Consider the following 23,623-nt stretch of genomic DNA (forward strand, 5'->3'; position numbering starts at 1 on the left):
AGCCTGGGTGAAAGTGATATCTAGAGGATAGCCACTTCTCCCTACTCCCCACCCCTTATCTGCGCTAGAGCATTCCTGCATTATCACTGTCTCCTAACTAAAACAACAATTTGATAGGTAACACGGAAGTTAAGGAAATTCTTCAGGTATGAAAAAACAGAAGTTTTCTAAGACAAAATTTGGTAAGGTGATCCTGAAATGACCTTTCAAGTCTATATCCAACACTTTAATGCACTTTTGCCTTTAGCTTTTGTCTTTTGTCCCCCTTGTCTACATAGAAGAAATCTGGGAACAAATTAGGCTCTCCATCATTCTGTGGATTAACAAGAAAAACTTAAGACAAGAAATTACAAGTTCCTTTTTAGAATTTCTTTTTTTTTTTTTAGTAAGTTATCACCACTTACTGAAAATTAGTCATTCATTCACTCATTCATTCATTCATTCACTCATGTAGGCTCTACACTCAACGTGGGGTTTGAACTCATGACCCTGATCATTACTCATGATCAAGAGTCCCATGCTATACCGGCTGAGCCAGCAAGGTACCCCGCCTTTTTAGAATTTTTTAATAAAGTACCTAAACAATTGAGTTAAAAATGTTAACAATCATCAAAAGGGACCTAGAACCACTGAGAATTTCCTAACTATAGTTAGAAGAGTAAGGCTAATAACCAACACAGCCTAAAATAACCAGAAGAGCACAAAGACCAAATGATAGCTAACTTGAACATTACACAGGAGAGCTTCCGTGATTCTTGGCAAAGGCCCATTTTTTAAAATATCCTGGCAATCATTTTACCTTATCCTGCTCCACACCAGGTTCTCTGTAGACAGTCCATCTCTGTCCATCATCACTGTACAGAATTTTGTAAGCTGACACATAGTAATTGTGTTCCACCATGGTGGAGCCAGTGGTTACAATGCCTGGGGAATGGAAAGTTGCCTTCATTAGTGCACATGGTCTGATCCTTAAAGTCTGTTCAGCATTGAAGCACAAACACCTAAAGTACACTGTTAAAACATTTTTGCCAAAAGCATATTACCATCTCTAAGTGCAAGGTTTCATTATAACAGCAACTAAATCCTTGGTTTTGTTCCGTTGTAAAGATGCAAGAATTAGGGCGCCTGGGTGGCTCAGTTGGTTAAGTGTCTGCCTTTGGCTCAGGTCATGATCCCAGGGTCCTGGTATCGAGTCCCACATTGGGCTCCTTGCTCAGCGGGGAGTCTGCTTCTCTCTCTCTCTCCCTCTCTGTCCCTCCCCCACTGTTTGTTCTCTCTCTCAAAAAATAAAATCTTTAAAAAAAAAAAAAGATGCCAAGAATTATGGGTGCACATGAGGAAAGGACTATTCTACTTTGACAGCTTGTGTTCATATCACTATAAAATATATCTCACCTACCAAGTAACAATGACTCCCTGGGAATGAATGGATTAAAACAATTATTTTTTCCAGTACCATATCAAAATAAATCTTTAACAAAATTACCTAACCTAATTCTAATAAATTATTCTGACCATTTGATAAACTGCTCCAAATAAACTTGTATTCAGCACCTGAAGAATATTATTTATAGCACTTAAAATGAACTCCTTGAATATAAATTTCTTTTAATGACTAAGAGATGATTATTTCAAATGTCAAGATCACTTAATTGAAACACTACCTTTAAAGAATCTTATTACAATGAAAAAGAAAAGCTAATAAAAATCAAATACCAAGTTTTTTCCTCGGCCATGTTTTATAAAGCCACCTTCAGGAATATTTAACACCAGTAAAGAGAACTTAAAACCATACAATTAAATCTGCGGTGACCTAATTTTCTATGAAAATCTTAGATGTCATCAGGTTTCCAAACAAAATCAGAACTATAAATCATTCTAGAAAAATATGTCTCTTAACCTGTTATCTTCTTTTCTTTATTCAGATCTATTTGTAACCACTGATATTCATCAGTGGCAAAAGCAGCCCAAGGAGGCCCAGGTCTCTTCAGCCTGGCCTTTTCGGGTTTCCAGCTGTTCTCTTGGCCTGTGTGGTCAGTCCACTCCAGCACGGATGATGCTGTTATCTGAGGATCGGCAATCACGCCAGATTCCATCCCCAGTGTTCCATAACAACCTGAAAGAAAAAAGACAGTAATTTGGTTTCCAGATAAAAATTCACAATCTGTATTATTCGCTCAATGGAAACTTTCTATTGTACATTCAATTAACATACACTATGCTAATAATACACTGTAATAGAGGAATTTCAAAAGTAGGCAAATGTTTCTTGGGTCCATGTTTTTGTGTCTCATCAGGCAATGTACATACATATTTACTCACAAGCAATAACCATCAATTTAATGGCAATACATTATCCTTTCCCTGGGACACTATCTCCAGACCAGTGAATGACTCACTCCCTATTGCCATTAGGTGTTTGCTCAGATGTCACATTCTCCACGAGGCCTACCGTGACCCCACTTAAAACTCCAGACCAGTCCCTCCTGCATTGCCTATCCTCTTTCCTTATTTTTCTACATCTTCTATAATATTATAAAGAGTATATTATATGTAGTAATTTATTTATCTGTTTACTGTCAATCTCTCAATACCAGTATTTAAACTCCAAGAAAGGAGGATTTTGTTTAACTTCTGCTCACTTTTGTTTCACTAGCACCAGGACTATGCCCGACAAATCAAAGGCACTCAATAAGTATTTTCTGTTGAATTAATTACTTCTTCAGACATATTAAAAAATCAACTTTCCTAAGTAACTTTCCTTGCTTACATGATCATTTCCCTATTAATATAAAACCTCCAGTTTATTCCACCCATTATATTATTGTGACATATGGGAAGGTGCAAAAAAAAAACCAAAAAACAGCAATTGGCATATTGCATGATAGTTTATAAAATATTAACTATTACACAAATTATAATAAGTTATAAAGTCCACGAGAGGCTTACCACTTGTCTTAAATGTAAAAAGACTTGTAGATAAGTGTCCCCTGAAAAACAGAAAAGTTGTGCTTGGTGACATTCATATATTGACCTCCCCATATTTGTCTTAGTAAAACTTTTTCTTTTGTTTTTGTTTTACCATATAAAGAACTAAGGATATTCTATGGCCACAAATTTGACAACTGATGCTGCTCTTAGCTAAAAAAAGTCTCATTTCAAAGCAGAACAACTGCTGAAATCAGCAGAAACAATTTTCTCTACAAGTATCTAGTGCCTGTTTCATACATGAAATGTGCAAGTATGCCCACGTAATCTTTAATATGTACTTATTATCTTTCATTCCTCAAACTCTCATTTCCTTTGTTGCAAATACACTGTAATTCCCAGAGAATGAGGCTAAGGTAAAGAGAAAAAAAGCCGGCTACAGACAGGAGAGACTGCATCTCTTATAAGATATAAACAGCTAAGAACAAGTTTCAGTGTTACAATGCAGCACTGCATCTGGATTTCAAAGTAACAGGCAAGTAAATGCAGCTGGGGAGAATGGAGCCATGGGACACATGACCAGTTTACCAGGGACTCTAAAGAACCTGGGGGGATAAAATCATCAGTGTCTGCTCCCGCTGCAGCACAACATTCAAAGCATTATTACAAGTGGATGCAACCTGTCCTTATTTTTCCTTTAAAGTATGAAAGAAAGAACTGACAAAATTATTTCTAAAGGCAGAAGAGGGGAAAGGAATGATAAGGTCTGCATAAAATCATCTAGAAGAAACCAAGAGAAGGAAAGGTTGCTAACTCTATATCAGGGATGGGCAAATGATAGCTCACTCATGCACGGCCTGTTTCGTATGGCCAGTGAGCGCAGAATGGTTTCTACACGTTTAAAGAGTCTTATATAAACCAAGAGAGAATAAGTGACAGGAACGTGTGGCCCGTAAAGCCTAATATATTTGCTAGCTGGTCCTTTACAGGAAAAGTTTGGTGACTCCTGTTTTATCACAGTCGTGGATATGGATCATGCTCTCATCTTCTGAATGAAAAATGGCCTAGAACCTCTGAAGAGAGGCTGGTTTCAGTTAGGTTTAGTATTGTCTACAGGACTGAGCCCATCTGACAGGCAAGATTTACTAAAACAGATTCCAAGGTTTACATTTTTATTTAATGTTTCAACTTTTCCTGCTTTTGATGCCTAGTCTATGTTTCATAAAACAGATCACTGTAGTGACTATAAAAATACACTCTTCAAATATTCTCTTTGGAGGAGAGGAGGATTCATAATACGACTACCTCTGATTTACGTCAAAAAAAAATTTTTTTTTAAAGATTTTATTTATTTGACAGAGAGAGCACAAGCAGAGGGAGAGAGAGGGAGAAGCAGGCTCCCCGCCGAGCAAGGAGCCCGATGAGGGACTCGATCCCAGGACCCTGGGATCATGACCCGGGCCGAAGGCAGCCACTTAACTGACTGAGCCACCCAGGCGTCCCTGGTTTATGTCAAAATTTAATTTATATTCAAGAGTATTTCAGTTATCCTCAATCCATCCTAGATCACACTGGCTGTAAGAAACAGAGTAGTTATGCCTTCTAATCTTTAAAATGAAGTAAAAATTTGGCCACAGACTTTTAGACCTTTACTCTAGACATTTTCAACATGCAGAAAAGAACAAATCATCCTCCTAAATGACTCCCAGTGCGACCCTGCCTGTCCTCCTCAGTACACGTGGACAAAGAGCACACAAAAATGGGAGGACTCATCACACCAATGTTATTTCATGAACACCGTTAACAGTGATATTGCTGAGGTCTAACTAGCTGCTAACCCACCCCTGCCCCACGCCCTTCCTTATATGACCAATAACGTATATACTTACACCACAGACGTGACATTGTTAGCCAAAGAACTCTCGTAGTACGGGATACCTTTACTAATTACAACACTGATTTGGCCACCCAAAATGTTTGACACTACTCCTGCGTGCACACCAGCCATGCACAAGGGCGAGGACTTGAGGAAAGGAAAAACAAAAGATTAGTATTTAATTTTCTTTTGATAATTTATAAACAAAGACACTTAGGCTTCCTCAAGAAATGAGTTGACTGGGGCAGTTTTCTCAATAAACACAGGATTACCGATGTGGTAACACAGTACAGACTTGTAGCACAAGAAAAAGAATAAAACATCACATCCATAATAAAAAGAAATAATTCCTAGAAAATAAATCAAGATTAAAGATATACACTAGGTACATCAACATATTCTGGAGTTAAAAAAAAATAAAGTTCTATCACAACTTGAACATAAGTCTATGCTGCTTAGACTTACATCTCTATATCCATGAGGGATTGTTCCAGATATCTCAGCAAAAGGAAGCAGACAACCAGCTGGGCAGTACTTACTGTGAAATAAAAACAAGTTAAAGGGTATAAAATAGTTCTGTACTTACTGGGGGAAAAGAACAACAACAACAAAAATCACATATTCATTTTTCAGTTCATTCAAATACTACAACCTCACTACCCTGAGAAGCACTACTTCTAAAAAGCCCTTTCACACTTTATTCCATCCATCCATATAAAACATCTTTCATCCACATATTTAAAATAATTGTGTCATATTCTACATACTGCTTTATTTTACTTCATAATGAATGGCAGACATATTTTTACTATAAGACCTATTCATATTTAACAGCTACCTGCTATTCTATTTTGTGGATAAACCACAATTTATTTCACCAACCCACTACTGATCAAATGTGACTTAAAAATGTTTGGCGTTCATTTATTCACTCACTCACCCACCCACCCACTCGACACATTTATCCGAATATCTAGTATGTTGTCTGTTGAGTGCTGGGCTGTGCTAGGTATTGGGTTTACAAACATCAACCAAATAAATACGGCCTAGTCTTCCCTGGGTTTACACTCCAGAGGTCAGGGGGAAGACATTAAACTAATACTTAAATGAGTCATTAATCAGATTATGATTCTGCTATGAAGAAAAGGCACTCCATGAAATAACCTGGAGGAAGCAAGCTTAATAAAAGTAACACTAACATTCAGCAAATTTACTATGTGCCAGGCGTCCTTCTGAGTACCTCAGGAACCCACACAAGAACCCTAACGGTAGGTATTAAGATTATCTTCATTTTACAGATGAGGGAACTGAGAAACAGTGTGCCCAGGTCCCATAACTGGTAAGTGGCATATGGGCTCCAGAGTCGATGCTCTTGCAGAGGGCTCTGCACTGCCAACATCAGGAAATGGGGCTCTGAGGAAGCAAAGCCTCAGTGAAGGGAGGGAAATGCACCCTAATGGACAGGAACAGTGTGTCCATGAGGTGAGGTGGCCTGTGTGTGTCTTCAACTGGGATGACCAGTGCAGGCAGAGTACAGTGATACTGTAAAATTAAAAGGTAACATTAGTTTGAGAGATGGTTGGAGAGGTGGGCAGGAGTCAGATCGTGGAGAAGCCTTGTGGGCTAGGGTGAAGAGTCTGGAATATATTTCTAAGTAAAAATGGGAAGTCAATAAAGGATTTTAAGGCTTATACACATATTTCTGAAAAAGATTATTCTGGCTCCTGAGAAGAGACTGGAAGGAACCCTGAGGAGAAGCTGAGACCTCAGTGGGCTGGCGGTGCAGCAGTCCAGGCAAGAGGAAACAGCAGCTTGCCTGTGGGTGGGGATGCTGGAGCTGAAGCAGAGGCTCCAAGACCTGGTGGCAGGGCTGTATGCCAGACACTGATGCCAGAGTCACCTCTGCTCACTGGGATCCTCTAAGTGCTGAGGAGCACAGCCATCCCACAGAGAACTATCCATGAAGACAAAATAAAGGTTGCTCTTTGGGGAGTGGTAGCAAGTTGGGGGGAGGTTAGTGAGACCAGTCTTAGAAGATGAGAATAAAGCTGCCAAGCAGAGAGGAGTTAAGCAATTCTGGGTAAAAGTTCTGAGAGCTCAGAGCAGTGTCAAGAATCCATAAGTACAGGAGCACCTGGGTGGCTCAGTTGGTTAAGCGACGGCCTTCGGCTCAGGTCATGATCCTGGAGTCCCAGGATGGAGTCCCGCATCGGGCTCCCTGCTCAGTGGGGAGTCTGCTTCTCCCTCTGACCCTCCCCCCCCCTTGCGCTCACTCTCTCTCTCTTTCTCAAATAAATAAATCTTAAAAAAAAAAAAAAAAAGAATCCATGAGTACATGAGACTGGAAAAATAGTCCAAGGACTACCTGGGAAGGATCCTGAAACCCAGGTTAAGAAATCTGGATGGCATTTTGTCTTAATAATAAGGAGCTCCTGAAGATTCTTAAGTAGGGGAATGATCAGGCATTTATTTTAGAACGAAACTTGGCAGCAATGTGAGTGGCAGAATAAAAGCCAACAAAGGTTAGAAATGGAAAATCAAATAGAAGGGAATCCCAGTCCAGACAAGAGACAAGGACATAAAGCAGGGAAACAGTAGTAGAAATGCTGCCTGGGCAAGAACACTGAAGAATTCTGTCATAGCCTAAATCGTTCTCTTCCCTTTTTTGAGGAAAAAAAAAATTAGCTCCTCTAACTTCATTAGCAGTTTTGCCAGATTTTGAAAAGCAACTAGTTCTACTTTTAAAGTATATTGAAATTATACTTTTGTTATAGAGAAGATCCAAATGCTACAATTAAAGCAAAATTTAAATATGGTAACTCAATGGCTTTAAATAAGCTCTAATTTATTGACGTCTTAGAACAATGATTATCTGTCACACCTATGACACATATATTAATGTACATTATACCTAAGTGTATAAGAATAATGATGGAGTAGTGAAGAGTAACATTTAAGGGGGGAAAAAGTCACAAATATGGTCATACCTGAATTCAGGTTCCAAAAAACTGGATGCAGTGTCTAAACAAGTAATCAGATCTAGAAAAACAAAAATAAAAAACGGATTCAATAATACATAGGTTTACTCTTACTGAAACACCAACTCTTTCCAAATCCCAAATGATACTGTTCTAAATTTTAAATCTCAACAGCTGTCAAGGTAGGACTAGTAACTTTTTATAAGTTTTTGTTAGTCACAATTTCTTTTTAAGTATCTTAATTTCTGGGGCTAAGCCTCTCCAATACGGTTTGTTACCACATCACCTCATAGAGTCCTGTGTGTACGTATATACATATATACACACATACATAAGGTACACAGGTAAGTATAAATGTATAGACTTAAAATAACTTCTATAAAATACAGCTCCTGAAAAAAGAAAAATAATTATATAACTAAAAAATGATCCTTTACTAGTTATACACAAGGAAAACAATGACAAGACAGATGAATTAATTTTGTTACTCTAAGGAACTGAAAGGATACTGAAAATCTAGGAATATATTTCTAAGTAAAAATGGGAAGGCCAGGACCAGCAGCACCAGTAACTTCTGCAAACTTAATAGAAATTCAAATTATTGAACACCATGCAGACTTATAGAATCTCTGGGAGTGGAGACCCAAAAATCTGCTTTAACAAGTCCTTTAGGTAATTCTTAAGCACAGTAAAGTTGAAGAAACAATGATCTAAATAAGAAGGTACTTTAAAATTTAACATTTCTATCTAGAAATCAAATCTGAATAAGAGCTAACCTGTTTCATTAAGACTCAGTTTATAGGCTGGGTAAAAGTGGCGGCCTGGTCCTGTCTAAGTCTGGTTTTGTACCTGTGCTGGTTTCCTGCCATAATAGCCTTCTTTGGTCCCTCTGGCATATGCTGCCCTCTCGATAATGGAATGATTTTCTACTGTCCCTTAGCCTTGCTGGCTTAACTGTCGCTTCCTCACAGAAGCTGTTCCTCATCTTCACAAGTCAAACACCTTTAGCACATAGTAGGCACCTAAGATTTTTTTGGTTGTTTTAATGAGTAGGTGACTATTATGTGTTCTCAAAGTACCATGTGTTATATGTAAGAAAAATCCACTGATGCAGTCGTAGAATTCTAAGCAACATCATTTTATGATGTCTGGTCTATGGACAGAGAAGGCTGTCAGTCCTCACCTTTGTTTGGTCAGCAGCAGTCACAGCATTTGGCATAACAGGAGGCTTTCATTCAACATTTATTGAATAAATGGATGAATAACAGTTTGTGACTGCTGGCATGTTTGGCTAAGTACAATCATTGTATGGAGGTAACCCAGAAGGCCCTAATAAGGCAATCCCAAAGGTAAGTGCTTTCACATATAAATTCCTGGCCGAACAAGTGTGCTGAGGGTGACAATACACTGAGGAGATAATACCCCACAGGATCCTAGCACACTGATGGCATGCAAACAGTTGTTAAATTTTATTTTCCTTTTGGTCAGAGAGAGAGAGAGAGAGCACAAGCAGGTGGAACGGCAGGTGGAAGGAGAAGCAGGCTCCCTGCTGAGCAAGGAGCCCGATGCAGGACTCGATCCCAGGATCATGACCTGAGCTGAAGGCAGATGTTTAACTGACTGAGTCACCCAGGCGCCCTGCAAATATTCATTAAATTAATGGCCACCACAGCATGCACAGATAATGGATTATTCTATAATTCTGAAGAAATTACATGATTATCACCCAAATGAAATGTATCTTGGAAGAGCTATAGCACAACTGTTAGACCAACAGGAAAGTGATATTTTGAGAGCAATTACATGATTTTTTTTTAAATCTTTTTTTTTTTTTTAAAGATTTTATTTATTCATTCATGAGAGACAGAGGGAGAGAGAGAGAGAGAGAGAAGCAGAGGGAGAAGCAGGCTCCCAAGGAGCAGGGAGCCTGATGCGGGACTCGATCCCAGGACCCTGGGATCATGACCTGAGCCGAAGGCAGACGCTTAACCATCTGAGCCACCCAGGCGCCCGAGAGCAATTACATGATTAATGGATTAATACACCATAGGCCCTTGAATGATGATTAAATCTATGTTTTAGGAGTTTAAGAGAATACGTGCCTGGATAGGGGTTTATGACTACCTGGCTGAATGACTGAGAAAAGCAGACACACTGAATTACCTATACCCCGGTTATCCTGGCAACCTAATAGCCTGGGATGCAAAGGTACCTGTGTGGTCCAACGTGGCCTCAAAACCACAAGACGACTGCCAGCAAGCCCCATTATTTTCAGGCCACACGCCGGAATGCTGGCCAACTACAGATACACTTGAGCAGGACAGGGTTTTATTCTAAGTCCACACAAATGTATGCAACTCACTTGACCATTGCTTTCAAATTCCATGGGGGCTCAAGAGAGGTCCCTAGGAGGAAAATAGGAATTCCAAATGGACAGCTATGAGGAAAGCCAAGAAGACTAAAGACAGAAAATCATGATTACAAATACTGAGCTTTGTAACTCCACAGAGGCAAAGAAAACCTCCAGTCTGCAATTAAGATGCTTTAAAATGTGTCTTTCCTGAAAGTTTTTCCCAAGTAAACAGCCTTCCAGAAAACCATTATTACTACAAGGCTCCCAGCTAATAACACAGCTTAGGCAGGATGAATACAGCTCAAAAGAAACCATCTGCCTCAGAGCCTTCTGATAGCAATGTATAAGAAGTTAAAACGAATGGAACAGCAGTGAGAGTCCAGAAATAAATTCTAAATTTAAAGCCAACTGATTCTGATACGGATGCCAAAACAATTCAGTGGGGAGGAAGAATAAGTCTTCTTAACAAATGGTGCTGAGACAAGAGGATATCCACATGCAAAAGAATAAAACTGGACCCCGACCTCTGATCCCATAGAAAAATTAAAACGGATCTAAATTTAAGAGCCAAAATTGTAACACTCTTAGAAGAAACTGTAGGTATAAATCTTGACCTTGGATTAAGCAATGTTTTCTTAGCTATGATACCAAAAAAAACACAAGTAGCCACATAAAAATACATAATTGAATTTCATCAAAATTAAAAACTTCTGTGCTTCAAAGAATGCTATCATGAAAGAGAAAGATAATCCGCACAATGGGAGAAAATATTTGCAAGTCATATAATCTGATAAGGATCTAGTACCCAATAAAGAAGTATTCCAACTTGATTTTAAAAAGACAAGCCAACTTAAGAATGAGCAAAAGATCTGAACAGACTACTCCAAAGGAGATATACAAACGGCCAATAAGCACATGAAAAGTTTCTCAACATAACTAAGTATCAGGGAAATGCAAATCGAAGTCACAATGAGATAATACGTTATACCCACTGGGATGTCCGGAATCAAAGGGACGTGGAGAAAAGAAATTGGAACCCACCTGCACTTCTTGAGGGATTTTTAAATGGTGTAGCTGCTTTAGAAAACAGTTTAGTAGTTTCTTAAAAAAGGGTAAGGATGCCCGGGTGGCTCAGTCAAAGTGTCTGCCTTCGGCTTAAGTCACGATCTCAGGGTCCTGGGATCGAGCCCCGCGTTGGACTCCGTGCTCAGCAGAGAGTCTGCTTCTCTCTCTTCCTCTGCCCCTCACTCCTGCTCATGCTTTCTCTGTCTCTCGCTCTACTCTCTCAAATAAATTAAAATCTTTAAAAATAAATAATTTAAAAAAGGGTAAACACAGAGATACCATATGACCTAGTAATTCCACTACTAGAATATACCCAAGAAAAATGAAAATATGTATCGATACAAACACCTGTACACAAATGTTTATCAACTAATGAATGGATCAGTGTGGTATATGCATACAATGGAATATTACTCAGCCACAAAAAAGAATGAAGTACTCATACATGCCCCAACATGACCTCTGAAAACATGCTAAGTAAAAAGAAGCCAGCCACGAAAGACCACACATTGTATGACTCCATTTATATGTAATAACCAAAATAGGTAAATCTATAGAGAATAAAGTAGAGTAGTGGTTACCTAGGAATGGAGAGGGAGAGATTTAAGGGGTGGGGAATGGGGAATGACCACTAGTGACTACGGAGCTTCTTTTGGGGTGATGAAAATGTTCTAAAATTGACTATGGTGATGACTGCACAACAGCAAACATACTGAAAATCAATGAACTGTGTATTTTGAGTAGGTGAAATGTATGGTATAATAAAACTGTAATTAAAAACTTTAAAAATGAAGAAAAAGAAGCTATCATAAAAGTAGTAACACTCTTCCTTTATAGAGAGCACATGTGCACTGAGGGAAAAATAAAGCCTAGAGAAAGGGCTGGGAATGGCTGTTCACTTGTTTATTCATTTGTACATTCACTCAACAAATACTTAGTAAGTATGTATTATGACCAGGTGTTGTTATAGGTACTAGAGATAAAGCAAAGAACACTCAGACAAAAATCTCTGCATACAGGAAGTGTATCTTATGTGAGGGATAAGAGAAAACAGTACGAATAAGAAACAGACATAGTGTTAGCAGGTGATAAATACGTTAGAAAAAATAAGGAAAGACAGGTAAGAAAAGTTAAGGGGTTGAGATTTTAAGTAACATGGTCAGGACAGACCTTACTGAGAAGGTGGCAGGTAAATAAAACTCTAAAATAGGTGTGGGAGTGAGGTATGTGTAAGGATAACACAGAATAGGCAGAGGGAGCACACTTAGCATGTTTGCTGCCACAGGAAACAAGGGAAAGACAATTAAGAGAAGTCAGACGAGGAATGAGAAGCCATCTCCTATAGGATCCTGGAGGTAAGGACATTGAACAAAGTGAGATGAGAGCTTCATTTTAATAGGATCATACTCACCACTGGGTTGAGAGTACGTTGAAGGGGAGAAAGGACAGAAAGAAAGGTCAGCAAAAAAATCTCTTGCCATAACTGAGGTAGGAGTAGATGGTGACGTGAATGGGAGTGGCAGTAGCGGAGGTGTTGAGATGTGGTCAGAAGCTGATATATGTACATATAGACCCTGAGAAGTGGCTAACGAATATAAAGTTGGAGAGACCCAAAGACAACACTAAGCTTTCTGGCCAGAGCAAATTAAAAGATGACTTATTTTATGTAAAGTGCTTAGGCAGTGATTATAAAATAATAAGTAATGATAAGGTACTCATAGTCAAGTCAATTGTCATGCTGGACCCACTGTAAGATGTCCTGTAATGCCAGAAAATCAGTGATATGTTCAAAGTGCAAGGCAGTATATACTTTACTCCCTTCTCAACTAAGAGCGTCTGTATGGGATTTAAAAAAAATTTTTAATCAAATATTATACATAAAAAAAGAGTATTTATAACATATATATTACTACACGAAACACTAAACATATGGTATACTTCATTGGGGTGCTCTGGGCCATAGAGAGTTGCAGCAGTAGGATGCAGAATGCCCTCAAGGGGTTCTGCTGAAACTGACTGGCATTCTATTCTTTTCCTTGTGCAGCAGCACGAAGGAAAATTGGCATCTATAGTGTAGATTCTACACGAATCTTAGCAGTACAGTCTAACCCAAAATGAGTGTAATTATAATTTCTCTAAGAGCCTCCCTAATATCTGCTGCCTTCCCTAACCCTACAAAACTTTCTAGATGAGGCAGGCCTCAGGTGGGGTTGTGAAGGCAGAATAATGTGACAAAGAATATGAGAAAATACAAAAACAAAGGCAAACCAATAGTCAACAACAGAATGAAAGACTTCAAAGTTTTCTTAATGAAAACACCAACATCAGATATTCTAAGATAGCTCCAAACTTAGTAATATTACTATCAGCCATAATTGGTATCCTATGCACAAGTTTTTTTTTTTTTTTTTAATTTAAGTACAAGTAAACATTTTTCTAATACATAATAACTGCATGGGCTGGGAAACTTTATAATTGCCCCATGAAATATTTATTTAAATCTGACATCTAATGTTAACCCATAACATCACAGAAGTATGATAAATATTTTGTAAGTTCACAAATCAATTAAAAAATAGCATATTGGTTACTATCTCAGAAATATTTTTGATTGATAGCACTGGCTATTTCTGACACTACAGAATTTTGAAATAGATTTTGATTTTCCCCTGATACTCTGTTTTGTGTTACTGAATGAATTAAAAAAACTCTCAGCAATGTTGGCACTGACTATATTAGCTGCTGGATATAATTTTTATCCAGTTGAAGCCATTTACTTCTAAAGGAGGAAGCCTGAGTGCCTATATTTATTCTAATTCGAGAAAGCATGAAGTACAGTAAGTTACTATATTTATTTAACCCAAGAAGAAAATAAATGAAGATGATGCATATTTTTATTTACTCTAATATTCTTTAACAAATTTCCCAGAGCCTGAAGGAATATGAAGTCATGCCTTCCTAATTCACACTTTGTCAGCAACCTTGCACTGAAAATGTGTGACAGCTACTTTGTTCAAATGCTACCGGATGCAGGACAAGATTCATCTTGTTGCTCCAGCCAATATTACCATGTGACCTTGGGCATAATTCCTTGTTTTCATAATAGGAACCTGGTATTAATTTGTACCATCTGCCATTTAGTGAAGGAAATTTACATATGTAATAGAACATAATTTATTGTGATTCAGAGTTAAGTAACATTTACTCAGTGACAGACACCATAAGAGGCATTTTATATCTTCTCTTTTACATACTGAGAGTAGAGATTAAATCTTAAGTTTCTCTTAGAACTATTACAATGCCATCTATGGAAGCTGAGTCTACAGTAGGATCTCAGATGAAAATAGTCAATGCTTTCTTATGGATGATGCAGGCATGACTCAGTTGCCTAACAATGTAGTCAGGCTATAAGGTACATGTGATGAATCAAACCCTCTTCATACCTAAGTTCCTGTATATTACATTAAAAAACAAATACAAGAATATTAAAAGTCAGTATAAGACATTAAAATCTAAGATTTTATATAAAATATATAAGATATTAAGAAGATTAAAAGATTATAAAACATTAATATTCTTCTGTGACCTACACAGTATCTAGGGCACTAATGAATACATTAGTAAGAGCAGCAGTGAAAGAACAGGTCACTAGATAACATAAAACACTACACAAATGCAAACTCCATCCCCTCATAGCATTCTTAAAACTCACTAAAAAATGAAACACATACAAAACACTAAAATTGTTAAAGCCCTTCAGGTTACCTGTCACTTGCAATAAATTCTAAACCACAAACTGAATCACCTCTTTGGGTTAACACTCTCTTTAACAGATTGTTTTTAAGTGCTCTTTTTCTGCAAAATTGTTAACACTTCATTGGTCAGCACCTTTCTTCTACAAATTGACACCAAAAACCTATTTTTCTGGGGCGCCTGGGTGGCTCAGTTGGTTAAGCAACTGCCTTTGGCTCAGGTCATGATCCTGGAGTCCAGGGATCGAGTCCCACATCGGGCTCCCTGCTCAGCAGGGAGTCTGCTTCTCCCTCTGACCCTCTTCTCTCTCGTGCTCTCTCTCTCATTCTCTCTCAAATAAATAAATAAAAATCTTTAAAAAACAAAAACAAACCTATTTTTCTGTATGTATATTACACAAACATAATACATACTCATTTGTGTGTAAATAAAAACAAATCTAAAAATATGCATGTAAGCTGAGACTTCATTAATAAAATCTTACTTAATAGTTTAAGAGTTTAAAATGTTTGACAATAACAAGAAAAATTAGGAACACAATAGAAACACTAAAAATAGAAACCTAGCTAAATGCAGTACTCAAAACAAAAAGATTTCTATAAAATTACTGTATAATTAAGGTAGCAAACAATCTTAAGTAACTCATGCTCTATTTTTAAAACCAAAAGCATCCCGTGAAAAAAACAACCAACAAAACAAAAAATCAAAACAACCAGTTACAGAAATCTGGACTCTATTAGAAAGTAGTTCTATATTCTGCCCTGTTTCATTTACAAGTTGATTTAGTCTAATGTAAGATGTTAAAAATGGGAAGTATTTGGCAAAAAAAATGTTAAGGTAGCAATCAGAAAACTTTTAAACTATTGGTGTTAATTCTAAAAATAAGCTAACACAGTTTGGCTATTGTGGACATTGCTTCTATGAACATTGGGGTGCATGTGTCCCTTCTTTTCACTACATCTGTATCTTTGGGGTAAATACCTAGTAGTGCAATTACTGGGTTGTACGGTAGCTCTATTTTTAACATCTTGAGGAACCTCCTACTGTTTTCCAGAGTGGCTGTACCAGCTTGCATTCCCACCAACAGTGTTAGAGGGTCCCCCTTTCTCTGCATCCTCATCAACAACTGTTGTTTCCTGACTTGTTAATTTTAGTCATTCTAACTGGTGTAAGGTGGTATCTCATTGTGGCTTTGATTTATATTTCCCTGATAGCTAGCGATACTAAACATTTTTTCATTTGTTAGCCATCTGTATGTCTTCTTTGGAGAAGTGTCTGTTCATGTCTTCTGCCCATTTTTTGACTTGTTTTTTGGGTGTTGAGTTTAATAAGTTCTTTATAGATCTTGGATACCAGCCCTTTATCCGTAATGTCATTTGCAAATATCTTCTCCCATTCCATGGGTTGCCTCTTAGTTTTGCTGTTTCCTTTCTACATCAAAAACTAATGATGTACTATATGTTGGCTAACTGAACATACTACTACTACTACTAATAAATAACAATATACATCAAAAACAATCCTGTCAAATACGATTATTTCCCAGGCTCAGCTGTTCGTAAGTCGTAAGCAGATGGTTCTCAGATTCTAAGGGGTCAGCAGGCAATGAATAAACAAGTGTTTGTGAATTCCAGTTAGAAAGCTCATTAATTTTTACACTGGCTCATTTTATTTTTTTAAACTATTTACTATTTTTCTGACTAAAAAAGCACAAACATACAAAAGCATGACCACTACAAAATTCTGGACTGGTAAAATTGGAAATAAAGAGGTGTAACATTAATTCTTAAGTGATGATGTCATATTCTACAAAAGAAGTATTGACTAACACTTCTCAGCTGCACGTGTACACTCAGACATGTACATCCACTCCCACCAATTTATGGCACATAACAAATAGAGGCTGCCTTAAAGGATTTGAAGCTTTCAATGCAAATACAGATAGGTCTTCTGAGCTCATTGTTCTATAACTAAAATAACTTAAACATCATTACCCAGAGTCATCCTATAAATGTTGTGTTTCCCCTAGAAACTGGTTAATGGTGAACAGATTCAAAACCAGGTATTTGGATCACTCACCTATAAAATTTATTTTTCAAGTCCAGTGGTAAATGGTTTTAATTTAACATTTTAGAATGAAAATGTTAGTCTACTTTATTACTATACTAGATAAAAATATCTGACTTACTGACTCTGGACCTCTGAGTAACTGGTTTTGCTTCTCTAAGTAAGACCAGCAGAAACTTAGGAGTTTCTCTCAATAGACCTTCCCACCAATGGTTGTAATATGATATCTAGGATGTCTCTAGGGTCTACATATTTTTTCAATTTTCAAATAAAAATTTCAGTTTCAAGGATGCTGTACTTTGTCAAATGCTTTTTCTGCTTCTATTGAGAGGATCATATGGTTCTTGTCTTTTCTTTTATTTACGTAGTGTATCACATGGATTGATTTGCAGATGTTGAACCACCCTTGCAGCCCAGGAATAAATCTCACTGGGTTGTGGTGAATAATCCTTTTGATATACTGTTGGGTCCTACTGGCTAGTGTCTTGGTGAGAATTTTTGCATCCATGTTCATCAGGAATCAATATTGTTGAAAGAAAGAAAGAAAAAAAATTTTTCTGTAATTCTCCTTTTTGGTAGGGTCTTTGTCTGGTTTTAGGATCAAGGTAATGCTGGCCTCATAGAAAGTTTCAAAGTTTTTCTACCATTTCTATTTTTTGAAACTGCTTGAGAAGAATAGGTATTAATTCTTCAAATGTTTGGGAGAATTCCCTGGATTCCTGGCCCTGGACTCTTATTGATTGGGAGGTTTTTGATTACCGCTTCAATTTCCTTGCTGGCTTTGAGTCTGTTAAAATTTCCTATTTCTTCCTGTTTCAGTTTCGGTAGTTTGTACGTTTCTAGGAATGAATTCATTTCTTCCAGATTGCCTAATTTGTTGGCATATAGTTGCTCCTAATATGTTCTTATGATGGTTTGTATTTCTTCAGTGTTGGCTGTGATCTCTCTTTCATTCATGATTTTATATTTTTTTTGATAAATCTGGCTAGATGTTTATCAATCTTATTAATTCTTTCAAAGAACCTGCTCCTAGTTTTGCTGATTTGTTCTACTGTTCTTTTGGTTTCTATTTCATTGATTTCTGCTCTAATCTTTATTAATTCTCTCCTCCAGCTAGGTACAGGCTTTATTTGCTGTTCTTTCTCCAGCTCCTTTAGGTGTAAGGTTAGGTTGTGTATTTGAGAACTTTCTTGTTTCTTGAGAAAGGCTTGTATTGCTATATACTTCCCTCTTAGGACCATCTTTGGTGCATCTCAAAGGGTTTGAACAGTTGTGTTTTCATTTTCATGAATATTTTAATTCTTCTTTAATTTCCCGGTTGACCCATTCAGTTTTAGTAGGATGCTCTTTAACCTTCATGTGTTTGAGATCTTTCCAAATTTCCTCTTGTGATTAAGTTCAAATATCGAAGCACTGTGGTCTGAAAACATGCAGAAAATGATGCCAATCTTTTGGTACCGGTTGAGACGTGGTTTGTGACCCACTATGTTATCTATTCTGGAGAATGTTCCACGTGCACTTGAGAATAAAGTGTATTCTGTTGCTTTAGGATGGAATGTTCTGAATATATCTGTGAGGTCCATCTGGTCAGTGTGTCATTCAAAGCCCTTGTTTCCCTGTTGTGATCTGCTTCAATCATCTGTCCACTGCAGTGAGTGGGTGTTAAAGAACCTACTATTATTATATTATTATCAATGTGTTTCTTTCATTTTGTTGTTAACTGGTTTATCTAATAGGCTGCCCCCTGGTTAGGGGCATAAATATATATTTTTTAATTTTATTGTTATGTTAGTCACCATACATTAGCTTTTGATGTAGTGATCCACGCTACATTATTTTCGTATAACACCCAGGGCTCCATGCAGTACCTGCCCTCCTTAATACCCATCACCAGGCTAACCCATCCCCCCACAACCCTCCCCTCTAAAACCCTCAGTTTGTTTCTCAGAGTCCATAGTCTCTCATGGTTCATCTCTCCCACCGATTTTTCCCCGTTCATTTTTCCCTTCCTTCTCCTAATGTGCTCCGTGCTATTCCTTATGTTCCACAAATAAGTGAAACCATATAACTGACTTTCTCTACTTATTTCATTTAGTATAATCTCCTCCAGTCCCATCCATGTTGATGTAAAAGTATTCATCCTTTCTGATGGCTGAGTAATATTCCATTGTATATATGGACCACATCTTCTTTATCCATTCATCTGTTGAAGGGCATCTGGGCTCTTTCCACAGTTTGGCTATTGCGGACATTGCTGCTATGAACATTGGGGTGCATATGGCTCTTCTTTTCACTACATCTGTCTTTGATTAGATTTTAGTTCTTTTATTCCTCCAGAAAGGGATTCTCTAGTGTCTTCTATGCTTTTTTTCAAGTCCAGCTAGTATCTTTATAACTGTTATTCTGAACTCCAGTTCATGATACTCTATGTGGATAATCTGAAAGACTCCACCTCAAAATTGCTAGAACTCATACAGGAATTCAGCAAAGTGGCATGATATAAAATCAATGCACAGAAGTCAGTTGCATTTCTATACACTAATAATGAGAGAAAAGAAAGAGAAATTAAGGAGTTGACCCCATTTACAATTACACCAAAAACAATGAAATACCTAGCAATAAACCTAACCAAAGAGGCAAAGGATCTGTACTGAGGAAACTATAGAACACTCATGAAAGAAACTGAGGAAGACATAAAGAAATGGAAAGACATTCCATGCTCATGGACTGGAAGAACAAATACTGCTAATATGTCAATGCTACATAGAGCAATCTATACATTCAATGCAATCCGTATCAAAATACCATTGACTTTTTTCACAGAGCTGGAACAAATAATCCTAAAATTTGTATGGAACCAGAAAAGACCTCGAATAGCCAAAGGAATGTTGAGAAAGAAAACCAAAGCTGGTGGCATCACAGTCCCAGACTTTACGCTCTATTACAAAGTTGTCATCATCAAGACAGTATGGTACTGGCACAAAAACAGACACATAGATCAATGGAACAGAACAGAGAATCCAGAAATGGACCCTCAACTCCATGGTCAACTAATCTTTGACAAAGCAGGAAAGAATATCCAATGGAAAAAAGACGGTCTCTTCAACAAATGGTGTTGGGAAAATTGGACAGCCACATGCAGAAGAATGAAACTGGACCATTTTCTGACACTATACACAAAAATAGACTCAAAATGGATGAAAGACCTCAATGTGAGACAGGAATCCATCAAAATCCTTAAGGACAGCACAGGTAGCAACCTCTATGAATTTGGCCACAACAACTTCTTGTTAGACAATGGCAAAAATGATCTATTGGGACTTTATCAAAATAAAAAGCTTTTGCACAGCAAAGGAAACAGTCAACAAAATCAAAAGACAACCGACAGAATGGGAGAAGATATCTACAAATGCCTTATCAGATAAAGGGCTACTATCCAAAATCTATAAAGAACTTATCAAACTTAACACGCAGAGAATAATCTAATTAAGAAATGGGCAGGGGCGCCTGAGTGGCTCAGTCATTAAGCATCTGCCTTCGGCTCAGGTCATGATCCCAGGGTCCTGGGATCGAGCCCTGCATCAGGCTCCCTGCTTCTGCCTCTCCCACTCCCCCTGCTTGTGTTCCTTCTCTGGCTGTGTCTCTCTCTGTCAAATAAATAAATAAAATCTTAAAAAAAAATCTTAAAAAAAAAAAATGGGCAGAAGACATGAAAAGACACTTCTCCAAAGAGATACAGATGGCTAACAGACACATGAAAAAATGCTCCACATCACTTGGCATCAGGGAAATACAAATCAAAACCATGATGAGATACCTCCTCACACCAGTCAGAATGACTAAAATTAACAAGTCAGGAAGTGACAGATGTTGTTGAAGATGGGGGGACAGGGGAACCTTCTTACACAGTTGGTGGGAATGCAAGCTGGTGCAAGCACTCTGGAAAACGGTATGGAGGTTCCTCAAAAAGTTGAAAATAGAGCTACCCTATGACCCAGCAATTGCACTACTAGGTATCTACCCCAAAGATACAAATGTAGTGATCCGAAGGGGCACGTGTGCCCCAATGTTTACAGCAGCAATGTCCACAATAGCCAAACTATGTTAAGAGCCCAGAAGTCCACCAACAGATGAATGGATAAAGAAGATGTGGTATACATGTACAATAGAATATTACTCAGCCATCAAAAAAAAAATGAAATCTTGCCATTTGAAACAATGTGAATGGAAATAGAGGGTATTATGCTAAGTGCAATAAGTCAATCAGAGAAAGACAATTATATGACCTGATTCATATGTGGAATCTAAGCAATGAAACACAGGACCACTGGGGAAGGGAGAGAAAAATAAAACCAGATGAAATCAGAAAGGGAGACAATCCATAAGAGACTCTTAATCATAGGAAACAAACTGAGAGAAGGGGGGTAGGAGATGGGGTAACTAGTGATGGACATCAAGGAGGGCATGTGACATAATGAGCACTGGGTCTTATATAAGACTTATGAATCACTGACCTCTACCTCTGAAACTAATAATATACTATATGTTAATGAATTGAATTTAAATTAAAAATATATTAAAAAATAAATGAATAAATCTTTAAACAAAATTTCAATTTCAGAAAGTCTAGTTGGAATCTGATGTAATTATACCAACTCAGAGTAGAAATACCGGTCCTCTAATAATTACTGCATGTGCTAATAGTTGTTTTAATTTGTCTTTCCTTGCTATCCAATGGGGAAACAGAAAAACTTTTCACTGGCAGATATAATCTTTCAAAATTGAGGTTTACAGGTAAAAATTAAAAGAGATAACTGGTAATGGAAAAGAGTGTATACTACTGCTCAAAGATCATTAAACCTAACTGAAAGGAATAGAACCATGAAATTTATGAAAACTGGACACAAAAGCAAAGAGGACACCAAGTAAAGTGCCCTAGACACAACCTGGGTATTAAAGGAGTTCCAATTCATACAAGAGGGCTTGTGTCCAAAGCCTCTTACTACAACTGAAACTCATATAGGAAGAATCCTAATTCTTTAAAATGTTTTCTTGTAGAAGATATGTCTGTTTCTCAAGTCTTTAGACAGATTAGAATCTGGCTTAATTCTAGAGTTATATTTGTAACAAGACCTCTTAATTCAATCATTTCTGACCCTGTGTCCTCTAATAGCCTCTTCACTGGACTCCCTACTATTATTCCTCACTGTCTTCAACCGACTCTTCACAGAGCAGGGAAGATCATAAGAATAAACAAAAACACAAATCCAGTCATATCACTACTCAGCTCTAACAGCTTCCACACACTCTTTGGAATAAACTCCAACCCTGACACTTTCTACAAGTACCTGAATAACGTGACGTACTCACCACACAGTCAATGCCACCTTAGCTGTACCAGCTTCTTTTCTGGCTCCTCCAAAGCTCCTTCCCACCACAGGGCCTTTGCATCTTTTGTTCTCTTCCCTAGAATGTTTTTCTTTTTCTTCTTTGTCTATCTAGAACCTCCCAATTGATCCTTCAGTTCTCTGCTTAAAAGCGACTTCCTGTAAGAATTAGGCTCTTTATAATCTCCCACTCCTCCCACCCTTCTGGCCTCCTATTGTTGGAACTTGACCTTCATCATACTTGTCATAACTGCAATTGAGCTACCATGTATTTAATGTCTTTTCCCAATCCTGTACTGTAAGCCCCATGAAGAGATAATTGTGTCTTATTTACTGCTGTTTTCCCAGTGCTGGGCATATTGCAGGAAATAAGGCACTGAAGGAAATATAATTTTGCTATGTGCTCTTGCATAAAGGCATGAAAATTAGTCTATCTCACACAAAATCATGACTCTATCAACAATACATAGTATAACATTAACAAGTGTTTGTGAGAGTTTAACGAAGAAGCCGTTGAAGCAAAATTTTTCACAATCTTTTCATTCCCAAATACTCTAAATTTCCAATTAGGTTGCTAAGCTGGGAACATGTAGTGATGTTCCTTGAAAATATTCACAGAATTCAGTGTGACAGCAAAGTTTCCTGGATGGAAACAAACTGAAGCTCTCAACCAAAGCCAATGAGCATTCAAATGAGTGAGTCATTAAAAGAAATTGTGTCTGAAAGGCCACCCAAGAAGAAATGGTAAGAAATTCAACCAGGGGGCGCCTGGGTGGCTCAGATGGTTAAGTGTCTGCCTTCAGCTCAGGTCATGATCCCAGGGTCCTGGGATCGGGTCCCACATCGGACTCCCTGCTCCTTAGGAGCCTGCTTCTCCCTCTGCCTCTCTCTCTCATGAATAAATAAATAAAATCTTAAAAAAAAAAAAAAAAGAAATTCAACCAGGGTTCTCTTGGATTTAGCCAATTCACTTATAACTTCAAATAAAACAAATGCTTCACAGAGGCAAGGATATGCAGAAACGTAAGTAAAAACTCAGGAGAGACCTATGAAATGAGGACTTCTCATGATTATGCCCTTACTATAAAGAAGTTCCCGATGATGGTAGATATTTCAAAAAACTATGGCATCTTAGACTCATCTAAATTAGTGACATAACCATTTGAAATTTGGCAGGCATATGTAAGTCTACAACATACTGATTCTGTTATCCGAG

At 37.7% G+C, this 23,623-nt stretch overlaps 1 protein-coding gene across 2 annotated transcripts in view; it reads right to left on the reverse strand.

Annotated features, from left to right (window-relative positions):
• The window catches only part of DCBLD2 (discoidin, CUB and LCCL domain containing 2), an 87,794-nt gene that overhangs the window by 15,975 nt on the left and 48,196 nt on the right, over positions 1-23,623 (reverse strand). For both annotated transcript variants that reach the window (XM_073892482.1, XM_025873253.2), the window contains 6 exons: positions 7,792-7,843; positions 5,270-5,342; positions 4,818-4,951; positions 2,950-2,990; positions 1,901-2,116; positions 800-924 (listed from right to left, as the gene is read on the reverse strand). In XM_073892482.1, the coding sequence (XP_073748583.1) occupies positions 800-924; positions 1,901-2,116; positions 2,950-2,990; positions 4,818-4,951; positions 5,270-5,342; positions 7,792-7,843 (641 nt within the window). The remainder of the gene's footprint in view (positions 1-799; positions 925-1,900; positions 2,117-2,949; positions 2,991-4,817; positions 4,952-5,269; positions 5,343-7,791; positions 7,844-23,623) is intronic.

This window comes from Callorhinus ursinus, unplaced genomic scaffold (genome assembly GCF_003265705.2).
Source record: "Callorhinus ursinus isolate GAN/ISIS: 27379988/994484 unplaced genomic scaffold, GSC_fseal_2.0 scaffold1, whole genome shotgun sequence".
Classification (NCBI taxonomy): domain Eukaryota; kingdom Metazoa; phylum Chordata; class Mammalia; order Carnivora; family Otariidae; genus Callorhinus; species Callorhinus ursinus.